This window comes from Aphelocoma coerulescens, chromosome 2 (genome assembly GCF_041296385.1).
Source record: "Aphelocoma coerulescens isolate FSJ_1873_10779 chromosome 2, UR_Acoe_1.0, whole genome shotgun sequence".
Taxonomy (NCBI): Eukaryota; Metazoa; Chordata; class Aves; order Passeriformes; family Corvidae; genus Aphelocoma; species Aphelocoma coerulescens.
The window spans coordinates 70,012,188-70,030,050 of NC_091015.1; the positions used below are offsets into that span (position 1 = coordinate 70,012,188).

Genomic DNA, 17,863 nt, shown 5'->3' on the forward strand with positions numbered 1-17,863 from the left:
ATAACTGAAAAAGAACAGGTTGAAATATTTAACAACATGAAGATAGAGTGGAAACATAATAAGCTACACTACTATCCTAAATCTTTACAAGTGATAACACTGCTGAAGTGGCAGGGAAGGAAGAAGAAAGGTAGAAAACTGTGTGCATTTATAGTTGTGATTTACATTTTTTAAAAACTGAATTGCTTTGTAATAACTGCTATATTCTGATCACATTGTACAAGGGAATGCTGATCACACTTTACAAAGAAAAGCTTTGACTTTAACTGGATACTTCTTTACCACTGGAATCAACAAGCCTTGCTAAGAGAATTCCAGAAAGTCAGATCTTTTATTTAGATAACTGGGGATGAATTCTAGATATTTTACGCATCCTTAAGAGACAAGGGGTGTTTTTGCAGCTTAACACGAATTTTGACAAAGTCCAGATGCTAACCTTTGTACTTCAAAAAGTAGTCTGTCTCTTCCTCCTCCTGAATTATTGTCTTGACTTAGTGATCTAAGAATTAGTAACAAGCACTCAGCCATATGGCCTTATTTCACAATGCTCACTCAGCTACACACCTCTTCCATCATTTCTGATATTCCTCAAAAACAAAGTTAATGCCCCATTTGAAAGAATTAGGTGAAGAAAATTTTATAAACAAGAGCCAAATGCCATCAGGTATATTTCATAAACAAAAAACAATCCAGTATTCTAAGACCTATTAAGAAACATCAAGCTGCCTCACTTCAGAGATTAGTCAGTGTAACATTCTTTAGAATACACAAAAACTACACACTGAAATTTTTTGGTTTGAGGTTTCCAGTTGCACTTTGGTGGGGCACAAAAAGCATCTGGAATCATAGCATCCTGTCTTCACTTCAGCTGATTATTCACTTGCGCTCATTTCCTTGGCTTTTTAGAAAGCAAACAATGTTAAGTAAAGCAAAAATGACAATTTGATCAAATGAAGGGATAATGAGAGTAAGGTTTACTACAGAATCTAAAAATGAAGATAAATGTGACTCTTAGCTATGCTTTAGGTACCTGAAGGATGAGTGTTCACCGTGGACTGGCAAGGCGATGGGAGGAGCTGGAGACTGGATGTACATTGACTGCCCAGACGTCTGTGTGCCTTTCCTGATCAGCTTTCCAGTGTTAGGATCATAAAGTCGAACTTCAGGACCAGGTTGAGACTTTGGATGGATGGGTGTTGGATGAAACAGAGCTGTCTGAAATGTGCTGGGTGTATCAGGAAATGTGGCAGGGCTATTTTCTCTGTTAGATGAAGTTCAGAAAAAAATTGCATTAGAAATTTAAATGAGCTATCTAACCAGAACGTAAAAAATGAGCATTCCATTTTTTTCTAAAGCAGAAGAGGGAAACGGTTTGGAAAATCTCTACAGAAACATTTCTTCTCCTCCACCTCATTAAAGTTTCACTGAATTTAAAACAGAAAACTGCAAACACAAGATACCAACATATTTAAATTATTAAGATATGAATTAGTGTGCCTTAAAAATTGTCTAAACATATAAAGTTACTGAAATAGCTTTCAGGTAGTAACAGCAACCCAATTAGCATAGCATGATAATCTGCATATATGCAACAAAGAAAAAAGCAGGCTATTGTATCAATCTTTGTATTTGCTCTCCAAACTAGCTCTGAGAGAAAATAAACATGTAGTATTAATTTGCAAGCCATCCTAACTAATTTTTTAAAATACTAAGCTGCCTATGATCACCCTGCTGCATTTTAAAAACAACTTTAGAAGTGTCAGCAGAAACATTCAGAGATCAGTCTGCAGGAATCACCATTATGGCATACTATCCAATTATGATGAAGAGCCACAAAAAAAAAAAAGGCAAGGAAATTAAATAATTTTTAAAAATCATCAAATAAAACAGCATGTTATGCTCCATGAAAGCTGTGTTATGCTAAAAAAACATCCAATTAACTTGTTACAAATATTAGAAGTGACACAAAACTGGAGTTTTTACCAGATGCTTTTATGGATGTTTCTGAAGTAGCCTTGTAGCAGTAACATGGTAAACCAATTCCAAGTTTACCTACTCTTTTCTTGCTATCTTGAGTTCATTTTACATGCAAATATTTTCTCAGACTTCATCCCTCCCCTAGTTTATAAATACTCTGGACCCATAACCACTATTTCAAGCAGCTTCATTAAGGAGAATATCTTTTCCAAAGTTGCTGCACATACAGGATTAAAGTAAAAGTACTTGCATTAAGATAGATACCTTACTGACTGAAGCCTGGGTGGGGGCGGGGGGGAAGTATGAAGCTAAGATATATTGTATTTGAAACACAGAAGAAGAAAAAATTTTCATGTTTCAGTAAAATGGAAGAGTAATAGAGGGAGGAAAACTAATATTCATCTAGACAAAAAACAACGCTTACAAGCCGCTGTCCAGGTTTCTACTGCAAACTTTGCAGTGTCAGGTCTCTGAGACAAATTAAGCATCCCATGCAAATATTCCAAAGTTTGATTAAAAACCGTCTGATATTACTTTTTAAAGACTAAGTATTTTAGTCAAGCCATAAGCAGGCTACTTGTCTTTTCCTAACTTATAGGGATCCCGTGTCTTAACCTAGCATCCCATTTGATAAATGCCGTCACTACCACATGTTTCTTCTTTTGGTGTCTTCAAGGCCTTACACACCCATGTTCTGCCCTCAAAGGACATCTTGTAAGTAGAAAGTAGATCTCTAGCATTGTCAATCACACCAGTATCAGTTTAATACAGAAACTCCAATATGCTGTGCTCCTTCCTGTCTAGACATGGAAGGGAAGATCCTCTGTTAGGCTTGCAAGATGTGGGTCTGTCCAAACAAGTAAGTCAAGAAGCAGAAGCTGGCTTGACAGTACCTTGTCATGAGTTACTTTAGCCATGTCACTATCCTGAAGGGGACTGTTTCTGATAGCCCTCTGACTTCCTCTTTGCTAATAATATTTTTGGCTGTCTATTTACTGTCACCCTAGTGCACTAATTATTTTTTACCTTTTCTCTTTCAGCACTTTCTTATCATCCCGAAACCACCTCTCACTACTTCCTTTCTTCTAGTTTTTGCTCCTATCTTCATGCCATCCAATTCTTCTTAGAATTTTCTATGGTATTTTCTGTTTCTCTCTTTCTCGTCTCTACCAAATTGCACAAAAAAAATTGCCATTCTTTACCAATTCTTCATGCAGTAGAAGAATGTGCATTTTTTGGTGGCATGAATGATCCTGCGCCTTGATGACACTCCCTATGTTAGCTTACAGATGAACTGTAAAGGGCAACTTCTCCAAATTAAAAGAGCTAACAACAGTAACTGCTAAAGAAAGAAATGTTACCACCAGTTTTCTCCTCACTGTGCTAGTTACTCAACTGTATCCTGATCCCTTGACAGTCGTCAGTTTAAGCAGAAGAGAAATGGACAAAAATGGGGAGTTCTTTCATAAAATCCATAAGAATTGCACACTATCGTGAACTTGTCAGAAACCAAGTTATTAACAAATCAGCATCACTGTATGAACAACCTATTTTCATGGCCCCTATTCCCTCAGGTTAGCACTTACCTGTGTGTTTTGATGTAGTCATCCTTCAAGGGAAAGAGCTGTTCCTCAACCTTGTCCCAGCGCTCCAGGCAGCTCCACAGCCAATCAGGGTTCACAACATGGAGGTCCTTGCAGTCTTGAGCTTGCCGAACTTTTTCTGTGCCTATTACAGAGTCAAACATAACATAACAGCGTTCCCAGAAACACAGAAGATAAACCAGTGCGTAGTTAAACTAACAACATTTTGTGACCAATTGTACAGGAAAAAAACCGCAACACTCCTCCCCAACCCAACAAAACAATCACAACTAATAAAAGTGAGAATCTAAGTAAGATGCAGTACCTCAGCCTCAAGCTGGATGAATGTAACTTTCTGAAGAACTGGCACCATGGAAGTAGTCCACTAAGATTTATACAGAAAATCCCTGCATCTTCTCTGTGTGTTAGCCCAACAAACAATACAACTTTTGTATTATATCTCCTTCACTTATATTTGTTAGCAGTCTAACAAGAAGCAGCTTTTCAATGCTGTTGAAGCCTGGCTAACTTATCATACCAGCTTTTTTACACATGGTCCCCTGCTCATACAGCGTGCTACCTTTTAACAGGCTGTCACCCACTCAACCTCAATCTGCCAGAAGTGGAGGCAGAGCAGACAGAACTCCTTTGTGCCAAAACAGGAACAAAGAATGTGAAGTCAAACACGGCAGGCTAGCATGCAGTCCAGGTGAAACTAACAACAGTGCAGCTTGCAAGAGGTGAACTCAAATTCTGCCCTCTGGGGATGCCAGAACAAAAGAGAAGCTCAGTAAAGCTGCTATAAATCTACCAAAAAGCACAAAAATCAGTGCTGTAGTTTAATCCCAGCCGCTCATTGACTCCTCCAACCAACTCTCTCCAACCAGTGGGATGGGGAGGAGAATCAGGGAAAAAACATTAATCCTAGTGAGTTAACAACAATTAATGAAACAAAGTAAAATATAATAATACTAATAATATGAGCCCTTGTCTGTTTTCACACATGTGAAAACAATGAAGCCCCCAGAAAAAAAAAATTAAAAAATCAAGTTTCAGAACAAATCTGACAAGGAATCAAGAACAGTAAATTAATTTGACATTTTCATCACAATTCCCTGGAGTTTCATCTTCATCACTGTCATTTAACAACATGATTTTTTTACCTGTTTCAATTAAGATGAATATCTTGAAGTACCCATATTTCTTCACATAATTTGAAGATGAGACAAAGCAGCTAATCTCAAATACTTAATGCACTTTGTGCAACCTGAACTACAATCCACTGGGATAGACAGATGAACTGAAATGCACTTGAGGATTGACCTAACTAGTTGGTTAGATGGCTCAGTTTAAGACATCTGTAAATTTAAAAGACTAAATAAACAGAAAGGGCAGGAGATAACTGCCCTTTACCAAACTGCTGAAAGCTTCTGTTTCCCTACCTTTCATCCCCCAAACCCAATGGAATACAGTAGGGCTACATTTTTCTCTAGATACACGTTTTTTCTTCAATTTAGATTAAAAGAAAAAACAATGTTGTGTGCACAAATATATTTCTTCTTTTTTCAGCTGTAAATGCAAGCAATCGCACAGCTCAGGATGTAAGAGCTGTACATATAAAGCTTTACTCCACACTAGTATCATTGCAAAAAAAAAAAAAAAAACCACGTTAATTTAAGAACCCAAGATAAACACAAACACAAAAATAAGTATTTCAAGATACAGCCCTGTCCAAACCTCTAATGATCTCGACACGTAATATTTTAATTTTTGCCATGAAATAAAAATAAAACCACTGTCCAACAAAGATTTAGTGAAAACAATTTTAGAACTGCAACCGTTAAACCCAGCACACCTTTGCAGTTCAAGAGGTTTTAACATAAAACCCTAATGAGAGAGGTCAATGCACTCCCTGAAATCATACATGCCCTGATTTAAGAAATCTGTTTTCCAATTAATTATCAGTTACAAAAGCAACTGAGAGAAATTTCATACAACAGTTGCTGGAAATGAGCCAGTTTACAGTGCCAGAAGGAGCTCTGACTAGAGGTATTATTAATATTTAATTAACCTCAGTAGGAATTGTAGAAATACCTGCAGTTAGAAATAGTTATGTATAAAGCTGTATTTAATTTCTACACAGGGTATATTTCAGACGAAATAAAGCAAAGGTTCTGAAAGAGAATCAGTTTAAGAGATCTGGGAGAAAAAGGATTGAAGAAGTTAAAGACTTGTCTTGGACATTACTTTCTTTTGAGAATAAAGGAGAAAAGCAGTGATGACATAAGAAAGACAGGTAAGAAGACAGCTATTATAAAGAGGATGCTAAAATCAGGTTCAGAAGCATAGGAGTTTCAAGGCAAAAAAAAAGCAACAAGAGCAAGAAGTCTCGTAGAAGTTTAGATACCTGTGCCTGGTATTAGATACTGAATCAAATATCAGACACAGCCGGCAATACGGTCCTGCACATAACAGCTCTGGAGCTGACTGAATGCAACATACAATAGCACACACAACAGTTAACCAGAGCTGGTGATGCGGTTGGACAGATGGGACTATGCTGCTCCTTTTGGACTTCATAGGGGAAACCTGGACAAAACCATAAAACTGCACCATCACCTCATGTTAAATCTGTGAAATTACATGAGAAGATGGCTTCCTCCAACTGTTTTTCAAACTCATGTTTCTGCACTGATGTCAGGTGTTTCATCTTGATGCCCCTTCCTCCTCACCGCCACATTCTGCATACACACACATCTGATTGTTTTATAGTGGATGTATGCTGAGGAGCTATGTAAATTTTTCTTCTAGTCAACAGGGTTATAACAGAAAACTTAAACATGGAAGCCAAAATGGCACAATTTTGTATGAAGTTGCTACTGGAACTAGGTGGTCTTTACAACCCAAATGTTCTAGGATTCTATGAAAGCTGGTGACACAAACCCACCTCCCAAGAGTCAAAAGTCTTACCTTTCTCACCTCCACAACATCCAAAGCTTTCTGCATCCTCCCCATTTCTAAAGTGCCTATTGCACACTCCAGCACACTGAAAGCTGCATGAGGGAACACAACTGTGTACTCCTGGGGAGTGCTTCCTATTTCTAGCTGACATATTGACAAATCAAGATTTCACGTGTATGATGTACTTAAAGCAAGATTTGGTGAAACACCAAATTTAACCAGGAGAAGAAATAGCATTGTGATGCTTAATGTGCTTGCCTTCTCCTCTCCCTTTCCCCACTGTAACTTCTCCTTTTCGAATTAGGCTTATTAAGACGGAACAGCAGAAAGATTTTAATCCAAGCAACAGTACTTCTGATGCAACTAAAAACATCTGAATTACCCAGCTGAGCTGAAAACCACTTAGAGAAAAACTGATTTTCCAGACTACTTTTTTGCATTATTGTCATCTAATCACCTTTCCCTACTTCAAATTCTAAAGTTGTTCCAAAAAGTTAAAAAGGCACAGAAGATTTTCCACATGAAGCAACTGGGGCCCAAATCCATCACATCTACTTTCTGATGGATACAGTCTGAAACAGATAATATCAGAAAATGTTATTTTCAAAGCCGAGGAAGGGGCTCATCAATTCTGCTTCTGCACTTTTTGAAAACACTGCTCAGCCGACTGTGGCCTCTGATTCATTCTCAGCCATGAGAAATTTTGTGTGTGTGCTCAAGGCTGTGCCACGACTAACCAAAGCACACGACAGGGAAAGACCACCAGCGGCACTTGCAGAACTCTCTCCTGATTCCAACACACCAAAATCTACATACCCTTATGGTAGTTTGCAACCAGGCTGCCAGACATTGCTTGGAAAATCTGATCACTAGAAGTTTATTTCTCTTCAGATGGTCTTCACATATAGATTTTGATTTACAATCAAATCCTGAAGCTCTTCTGCAAGAACTCCAATCTAAGACAAGTGATGGACGTGCTGTTCTGAGGCTATGCCTAAAGTTCAGGTTTAACTCTGCACTGTGCTTTACCAACAAAAGCAAGAGGCTTATCTGGTCAGTGGCCAAGTTTAGAGCAATGCTTAACTGGATTTTTCTTTAAAGACACAGCCCTTGAACATATTTTTCAAGAAAAAACGCTGTTGACACATCACAGGTGTAGGAAATGGCATGGACTCAAATATATTTTGAAAAATAAAAGAAAAATTCAGGGCCAAAACTGATGTATTTTTATTCCTACCACACTACAATAATTTTTGAGAGATATGAACAGCTTTATCCCCCAGAAAAAATTCCATACAGAAATCAATTACAGTGTCTTTCATCTGTTCAGGAAGGAACATAACAAGGTTTATGAAATAGTGTGATAACTGCTTAGCCAAGTGTGTACACAGCTATAACAACTCATCCTACAGTGCAGTTTACTGATGCTTAAAGCAAACAGCAGATGTTTCAAAAACTGATGCAAGATTTATGCAGCCCATAGACAAGTGGAAAGGACTATGGGGTAGCCTTTTCTCAGTCACTCAGATTTATGAAAGCTGATTACATGATGCAAAAGTCCTGTATTTTCCAGTAATCCAGGCAGATAATATTTTCTGCCCTATGTAATGAAAAAAGTTCTAATTTTTTTCAAGAATAAGGAGTTATTTTATTTCAGAATTCAGAGTACCTGTGTCTGCAGGGAAATAAGCTGCCTATCTGCAGAGACAGAGACAAGTAGATATAAGAATAAAAGAAATTAAAATTATTTACTCTAACAAGCTGGGAAGAATGCTGTAAAAACAACCTAAAATGGTTTTCAGTAGTTGCTCATTTCAATGCACCAAGTTATGATGAGGTCACTCTGCAGGGGAATCCCCATCACTTCAAGACCTAAGGGGTAACTGTATTTCACACTGACTTCTCCCATTTTACATCCTCTGCCAAATTCTTCCTTTGCCTTCAAAATGAGAAAGCTAATAGTAATTATTCCCCAAATACTGCTGATTAAGTATATGCCATTCCTTACATCTCAGCTAATGCAAAGTAAACATACACATTCAGCTGCTTGTCAAGAGTCCCAAGTCCACCACTGTTAGTAGTGTCACCCAGAAAGACTGAACTAAAAGGTGTATTAGAATCACTTTTCACAAACACATTAAAAAAAAAAGATAAATGTATAGATAACAATGTTACCTGGTTTCACCTCATTGACTTCTGAAAAAAACTCAAGAAGGGACATGCTTTTGTTTCCCCTTTTCACCAGCAACTTGACATCAAGCAAGCTTCAGATGTTTGCCGTGGGAGCCAGAGACACAGTATTTGTACGGCTTACTGTCAGCAAGAGGCTTGTAAGAATTTGCTCTCTAACCATGCAAGAATCACAATGAAAATCACATTGACAGATGAATTATCACAAATCCAGCTGTGCCAGAACAAAATTTATATTCTTAAAATCTCTGATTAAGAAGTTTTTCATGAAATTAGAACAATGCAGCATAACTACACCCACCTAACCAGAGGTGAGAGTAATAGTGCCCAGTTGAAAAAAAACCAAAACCCCTCACAAAACCAGAACCAGTCAATCCACAAGGATCTGACAAAGAGTTATTGGAGAATATAGTTTTTCTCACTTGAAATCCCTCTATCTCATTGCCACTGCTACAGAAATAATTATTAAGTGATGATCCAAGATGACAACAGAATTGCCCATTAGACAGAAATGATTGCCAATTTACCTCATCTAGAATTAGTGCAATATGCAATTTAATAAAAAAAAAGGTTAAAATAGTTTTTCATATTCAGATGTACTTTAGTGTATGATTCACTAAAAATGTGCAGGTGGCAAGTAATTACCTATAAAAATAGAACACAAGGATGCATAGATGCATCTACATAAACACACACCCCTCAAACTGGACATTCCAAAAACAAACTAAAAAGTCTACTGTTTCTCATTATCATATGATGTGTACCTTAATATGTTTCTCAACACTTTTAACTCTAGAAAAATGTGTATGTTTGGGAGGGTCTCATTTACATTTTTCCTATCAATTTTACCCCATCACACAATTGTTGCATCTGATGTATAACTACATTCAGAAGTCATCTAGTTTAAGATAAATAAAGCAACTTTCAAATGAAGCATTTTAAGATTTGAAACTGGAAAAACATCTCATATTGACAGCTATTATGTCTCCAATGAAGTATGATGAACTTGCATAATTCCTTGCTGAAATAAGTATTATTATTCATGAAGTTTTAAAACAGCTGTTCAGCAACTGTAGTAAAACAACGGAGTCCCAAACTAATGTATCCATTGATTTCAAAGCTTTTTATCACATCTTCACAACCCAGAATCCCAGCTAATCTCAATGCATCTAAATCCATCTCCTGAGTTTTAGGCTGTTTTTACTACTAAAATGTCTATCTCCATTTATATAATATGCTTTTACTACTTAAATGCCTCTCAACATATGCCCTTTCTGCACTTAAGATCATACACACTTTTACAGAAAGTACCCTCTCTTTAAAATACAAGCCAATGAAACCAAGCTGCTTCTTATGTACTAAAACATCACATGAATAGCAGTCAACAAAAAAATCCAATAGGTGGCAGATAATGTATTTCTTCGCTTATGACATCTAAGCATGTCCTAAAAGTACCTGTAACTTTTAGATGCTTTAAAAGATGCAGTTTTGCTTTTGGATTTCATGTGTTTGATTATCAGATATTTAGATTCCATGTAATTTCAAAAGGCCAACAATGAGGGAACCAAGGCTCAGGGTGCACCCCAAAAAAAAGTGTGCTAGAAGCTAAAGCTGCTGACCTGTTAGGTCCCCTACAACAGCTACCAATGGTACACTGCTATCCATAACAGCTATGAAAAAACAGGCAGCTTTGTCAAACACAAACCAAAAGTTACGCTAAACTCTCTTCTCTTTTGACAAAAAAGTACAGGTTGAGCACAGTGCAGTGACAGGGTATTAGCAGTCTTAAAATAATTTGAATTCCATACCAAGGGAAACTGAACCATGAGAAGTGAATCTGAGAAATGGAGAAAGAGAGCACTGCTATACCTTTATAGCAAGCCCACCATAAACTTTTCTTTGACACAAATGTTAAAAGTTTCTATTCAACAACTTTGACTCTTTGAGTATTACTATCACCAATTCTTAACAAAAAACTGAGACATGACACATTACATCAGAGGGTATTTAGTGGGTCCTACTTTTAAAGACTAAAAGCCACATTTGAGTAAAAAGAATAGAAAAATCCTTTCAAAAAGGCTGCTAAATTGTTTTAGGAAGAATCTTTCCTTTGATTTCAATGCTAATCTCAGTTACACTAAAGTCTGTAGATTATGCAAAAAAGAGCTCAAGGCATGAACTGTAACAGACTAAAAGCTGCTGGAGAACTCAAGTCTCAAATACCTACCTGTCCTTGCTGCAATGAGATGTGTTGCTTTATCAGGATCATCAGCACTCAGTACAAGATTCTTCACAATTTTAGCTCCAAGTGCTGTGGCATGATAGTGTTCCCGTGTCTTTTCAATAGGGAAGTTTGTTGGGTAAAGTCCGCTAAATATTATGGTTACATCTGCCAACACTTTACTTTTTAGTTCTGGTACTATTTTTCTGATGTCTGGAATTTCCTCAATCTCTTTTTTCAGGTATTTATCATACTTTGTGTAATAATCAGTGTGAACTCGCACAAGGATCTCCTCAAGGTATATTAAATGGTCGTCATCATCTGTATCATCATCTTCCTCTTCCTCCTCCATGCTCTGGTCTAAGGACTCACCCATTGTAATTCCAGACTGTTCACTAATCTGAGATTCTGTTTCAGCTTCTTTTTTGTCTCCAGACCCATTTCCTAAATCACAAAGGCTTTCCTGCTCACTTTCCTCTTGTGCTTCAAGATCAATTTTGTCCTGCATATTTTCACTAGGTAAAGACTGTGTGTCCCCAGAATGGTTCACCAGACCATCCTTTTTCTCACCCACATCAGTGCAACTCTCATGCTGCAAATTTTCATCCTGCAGAGGCTGTTTGGATTTCTTCCAGCTTCTCTTTTCCTCATTCTCACTGTCCGATACAGAAGTGGATGACTTTTTGGTATCCAATCCATCATCACTTTCACTGTCACTAGACAGTTCAAAGTCCAAGTCATTTGTTGTCTTCTCTTGCATTTGCTGCTTCTCTGTAACGGCTGAATCAACTTGTTCTGAAAGCATCTGAGATTCTTTTGTATTTGCCAAATCATTAGTGACCTCACTGTCCATTTTGTGATCAGTGCTATCACTAAAGGAGTCCTGGACATTAACTTTATCATGAGAGTTCACATCCCCATCAGATGTTTCACTGCTTACAGAAGTACTTCCATTTGCAGTGCAAGTGTCCTTTGCAGTTTTCTTGAGACCGTTACTGTGCTCTTCTACACCTATAACATTCTTTATTTCTTCAACATCTTTTGCCGAAACCACTGCTGTATCCAATGCTTCGGGTTTTGTAGAGTGGTTTGCTAAGACATGGGCAAGAAAGAAAACATATACGTATTTTCCCTTTTTTCTTTTTTTAAGGTTAATCAAAATTTAATTTTCTTTGACCTTAAACACAGAGTTTACATACGGACTTAGACTTCATTATGCTAGGAAGTGACCACTAGGCTTTTCAAAGTTGTTAAAATCCTCTAGGTGTCAATGATTACTAGGAAAGGACTGTCAAACCTAACAAACATTACTTTTGTAAAGAAGTTAATTAAGCAGCTTCTTTTTTTTCTTTAAATCAAAGGTCCTAAGGAATTATTTGTTAATTCTGCAAGCATTAAAGGATTTATCTTGTAGTCTAAGATTTATGATTACATCTTAGGGAATAAAAATAAACAGGGGAGAGAAACGGGCAGAATTTGCTTTGTAAGATCCTAATCCAGAACTACAGTACACGAACTTCATTTATAAACAGCTATGTCTTTCATATTACCTAATTCTCATAACAAAATAACTGTACTTTAGTACTTGAAAAGATATACATATTTTAGCAACACAAAGATGCCTTTCAAGCTCAATTTATGACTGATGGAATGCAAGTAAAAGGGTAATAGCCAAAAGCAGAAGAAATAGTTTTAGGATGTGTCTGCAGATGTCTGCAGAAGTAGAGAGACAATTAAAGAAACCGCAAACATCCAAAACTTTGCACACAAACGTTCACTGGGAACATTGTGTGAGATCACACTACTTTGTCTCCCTTTTGTGTGCATGTTCCTGCCCTGCAAGCAGCAGCAGGAGTCAACTGTAGAGGTCCCACATCACAGTGACCTGATTGAGGTTGATCATATTATTCCTATTTTTGTATTGGACACTTCTATTTCAACAAGGGAAAGAGAGCAACGTCAGATGTATTAAATTAAAAAAACCTTAAACCCTTGGCTAAACTGGAAAAAGCCCAGCAATTCTTTCTTATGACATTGTGTTTCCAATACATTTTGCCCCCAAATAATTACCAATCTAGTAATGTGTACTTTCTAAATCCATTATGTGTATTACACTGCTGAGCCTGTTGAACATAAGGTTCTTGTGTCGAATGCCAGAACACCGTGTTCAGTAGGTGCTAAAAATTCACACTAATTTTATTAGCACAATTTAGACTGGGAGGCAAGCAGAGATCAACATTCATTTTCAGCAGTGTGTTGAGGTCAGAGTTTATTACCTATTCCTCCAGCTCCCAAGGTCAAGGAAGGGGACTGAAGAGGTGAAACTTACAGAGAAGAAAATATCAGCATGTTTTACATGAGGATGTGAGGGAGAAACTGTTCCCCTCTACACATTCTTGAACAGTTTGGTGTATTGCCAAATCGGCTCTCAGCCACAATACTTATTAGGACTCCACTTCTGCGCTGTTTGCTGCCAAAAGGAATGCTCTCAGTAAGAGCAGCCCAGTTTTACCAAGCTACTCACATTTGTGCTATCAACTTCAATAGTCTGGGATTGCCCATCTGAGCACAACTGCAATATTAGTAAGACCACCTCAATGACTTATATCAATCATGTTTGAAAAGTGGACAAAGTTATAAACGTGGTTTAAAAACAATCTAATTACCTTTCTTCTTCATTTGCATTTCTCTTGATCCAGGAGGTGCATTAATATCTCCTATCCCCTGAAAGTATACATATTTCTTCACAGTTATCAAATTGGGTGCAAACTTCCAAACATCCTCTCTATCATCAATGATGCAAACCATGGAATCTCCACATGGAAAGAGATCTCTAAGAGACAAAACAGTTGATAAATTAAGAAAATTAAATTTAGAAATTTATATAGCAATGAAAGCAATTTCTATTGATGCTCTGGTTTACTATGAGCATGATCTGCAAAACATGGAACTTACAAAAAGTCAGCAATATTAAAATTATGGAATTCAAAATACAAACTTTAAAGAAATTGACGTTAGTGAAAAATAGGAAACAGCTCTTTTAAAATCTCTGTCCCAAAGGCTAGAAGCAGAAAACAAGGAACCTCTCCAAGAACCATTTCAACATTTCAGTCTAGTTTTCACTGGTTTTTGACAACCAATAGCCCAAAATCAACTATCACAACCTATATATAGATAGGAAAAAGACACAAGAAGAGTTTTTAAAGAGTAGATTCACTCAATCCAAGATAAAGGAAACAGAAGTAACTAGTATCACCCATCACCTAGGAGGAAGAGGAGGTAGAGTACTTAAGATGCATATAAAAAACAGAGCAAGAAAAGAAAAAAAAGCTTCTCATTCACTACAGTCAGGTGTGGAGGGGCAATAATTTTTAGTATTTCATAAAGCTGGATTAAATGTATCTGTCTCAGAAAAAAATCTTGGCTTTATACCCTGAAAAAGATCAGAACATGAATTTAGACTAGAATATGAATTCAAGGCTTTAGATGACCTAATTTCAAGAAACACTAGGAACAGAAGGTGCTTTTAGCACATTTGAAAGCCAGAATACTAGGTATTCAATTATGAATTAAACTCAAAACTGAGAATTTTGGTTTGATTAAAAAAACCCACAACATACAAGTCATTATAAAGATCACAAAACAAAGTGGAAATATGGTTGTTATTACAAGAATAAGAGGTGTAAGTGAAAACATGACGCACTGCATCACACTCTTACTGTTCTGCTACCACAGAACCCATTAAGTAGAGTAAATGCTGCAATGCCCAACACCTCAGTTTTACTGAGATGGTGTTGATATTTAAGAGGCAAAGAAGGATATAAACACATTAAGTGCAGAGTGAGTAATTTTTTTTTTAGCATATTTTCTCTGTTTCTTGTCCTATTTTGTACAATGCCTAAGATTCATATACATACCTAAGATTCCCAGTTTTAGAAAATGGATCAATACATTCATCCCTTGACAATATCCGATGGGAAAAAAGCTTCTTTTCAGGGTCCAAAAATCCTTTTGGAAGAAGAAATTAAAAAGTTAATGTTCAGGATGTTTGCTCCTTGTTTATGTTTTATATACTTCAGCTATTTTAATTTGTACAACAGCAGTTTAACAGATAATTTTAAGGCACAAGATCATGTGGGAGAAAGTACAGTGGATCAAGTATTTGTAGCTAATTCAGTGAGATTAATTTTAAAAACTGCATCTGATTTTCTTTCAAGATGGTAACAAAACTGAGTTTGTGACAGCCAAATAAGGCTGAAAGAGATACAGTAGGTAACAGATACACAATTTTTGCAACTTACATTTATCTCTCTATAGTTGGTTCTTTAAAGCTAAATGCTCTCCTTAGCTCATTATGCCTAGGGACTGCAGAGAAGTCTCACAAGAGTCGGCAATGTGCTGCAATACTTAAGCACAGTAGGAAGTCAAGGGACAGTTCCAGCCGGAGCTCTTGCATTTGTAGGTTTTAAGTTGTACCTCTAACAACTACTTCAATACATTTACACATAATGCATATATCCTGGGATTTCTAGAAATATTTAGGCCCAGTTGTAGTAACTTTCCTCACCGCACTCTTCAAACAAACAAACAAAAAAAACCCCCAAAACCAAACCAGAAGCTGTGCTAGCTGATCCTAAAGCAAGATAAAGTGCCATTATTTAGGAAAACAGTGACTTGGCTGTACAAACACACATGCACATGCTTCTGAACCTAGTCTCAAATAATGAAGTTCACCTTCATGAGCAGATCACAGCCATGTAATCGCTTAGAAAGAAACTGGCACATTACATGCTAACCTGTACTTTTCATTTTACTGAATTTGTACTGAAGCTAGTATCAACTTCTCATTATTCTTAGGAATAATACAAGGCAGTCAGTACTTACTTGGGAACAATCTTTTCAAGTTTTACTGTCTTTTATTTTAAATGGTGGCCATATTATAGCCAGAAACAGAGTTCAAAAGGACTACAGACTCTATGGACCAACTTCAATTTTCTTTCAAGGAGCTCAGATTTGCACAGAACATATGTTCAACTCCTTTTAACAGTCTAGCTCCCAAGAGTACCTTAAGTTGGGACTTCAAAAACAAAGTTTAAAAAAAAGAAAAAAAAAATAAAAATCAGTCATCACTTCTGAAAGTTGATCCTGTATGTATTTAATATTAATGTGTAATTAGAATAACTTAAAACCCATAAAAGCAAGAAAATTCTGAGTTAAGGACAGAGGTTCAACCTTAACTCACCCGACTATGCTTAAGAATTGCTGCAAACTCGTAGAATCATCCCCTGTAGTGAGACCCTTGCAGTACCTAGGCATAATGAATTGAGAGAATTAGCTACAAAGATTTATTGCTGTACACACAGATACTTTGACAAACCACAAAAGCTGTCATACAAGTTGCTGTTCTCCCCAACAAAATTCTCTTCTACTAATTGTCTGAATAAACAGGAACTCTCTACACTGAATTAGACAGAAGTGCACTGATTACATGGCAAAACTTCAACGAGGCGCTCAGCTGCAATGTTGCTGAGCTAAAACTGTAAGAAAAACAAAGCCAAAATAAAAAAGTCCAAATGCAGAAAGCCTGGCTGCCAGGGATTAGAGATAAGGTAGCATTCCAAAGCTTCACAGTAATGTTTTATCTATAAAATAAAAATACACTGAGGATAGAGCTCATCAAAGATTCATCTGCAAAGATACAAGCCCACCTTATGAGAGTCCAAAGCTAAGCTACCTGAGTAACAACACAGAAAACAGCACTGGTCGCTTTTTAAAAAGTTCTTTCCAGGTCAAACTGGTTTCTTTTAGATGTTCCCTAGTCAACTAAATCAACATAACAAACAATTTGATGTTTTCACACATCAGGGAAAGGGCACGTAACATTTCATTCATCATACATCATTTGTTTTCTTCAACACACCAGGCACCCACCAAAGCTGCTCTCTCACTCTTCTCTGCAGCTGGAGAGGGGAGAGAAAATATAACAAAGGGTTCATGTGTTGAGATAAGGACCAGGAGGGACCAGGACAAACTGAGTTGACAAACTGAGCTTCCATTTAGTCTCATAATTTAGGCACTGTGCTAGGTATGCCCCCAAGTTTCGTGAACAAACCAAAGACACTATCACTATCCTTTGCCACATTAGGAAAGACTATCCAGTAGACTCACCTAGCAGAGACTATTCCCTCAGTTGTTTGTTTCCCATTATCTCAGACTGGGTCTTTGTACATAGGCTTACTAAGCCATATTGCCTGCTCTTACACAGACTCTCTTAAAAAAGAAAGTTTGTAAATAAATAAAAGCTAAGTTAAAACCATCAGAAGATACGAAGTTGAAAACTAACACATACTGGGGACTTCTCAAATCTCAGAGAAAGACTGAGTTAAATAGCAATTCCCAGGAGAAGTTACATAACAGTTGGAACCAACATGAATTTGAGGAAGTCTTTTTGTAAATAAAACTAAAATCGAATTTCTGAAGAACCAGGTTACCTTCAGTTCTACTTGAGATTCTACTTTACAGCCCGGAAAGAGCTGCTGACCCAATCTTTCAAAAGCTGTGACAACTTCAGGCACTCGTGATTATACATACACACTATACATTCTGTAATGTACTTGCTGTAACAAACCATACATATGAATGCCCTCAACTTGGTCCTACTTTCTAAATTTTGTTGTAAATCTGGAGTGATTTCACATTGCTTTATTGTTGCCTAATAGCGTCTGAACTCAAAATTCACTGTGGCATTTTACAACTAGCTTTTAAGCTGACATCAGTTTTAAATATATCAAACTTCTCTTACGCAGAGTAGAAAAAGAAATTAAGTAACAACTGCCCAAAATAATTATTTAGTAGGGAAATACTCCAGGGAGCTCTAGATAATAAAATCCAAAGCTCATCTTCATAAACATACAGCCAGATATCACATTGT

At 36.9% G+C, this 17,863-nt stretch overlaps 1 protein-coding gene across 3 annotated transcripts in view; it reads right to left on the reverse strand.

Moving 5' to 3' along the window:
• Positions 1–17,863, reverse strand: part of CTDP1 (CTD phosphatase subunit 1) — a 104,290-nt gene that overhangs the window by 63,511 nt on the left and 22,916 nt on the right. For all 3 annotated transcript variants that reach the window (XM_069007959.1, XM_069007957.1, XM_069007958.1), the window contains exons 6-10: positions 14,850–14,940; positions 13,599–13,765; positions 10,939–12,024; positions 3,564–3,705; positions 1,031–1,261 (exon numbers count right to left, since the gene is read on the reverse strand). In XM_069007959.1, coding sequence (XP_068864060.1) covers positions 1,031–1,261; positions 3,564–3,705; positions 10,939–12,024; positions 13,599–13,765; positions 14,850–14,940 — 1,717 coding nt within the window. The remainder of the gene's footprint in view (positions 1–1,030; positions 1,262–3,563; positions 3,706–10,938; positions 12,025–13,598; positions 13,766–14,849; positions 14,941–17,863) is intronic.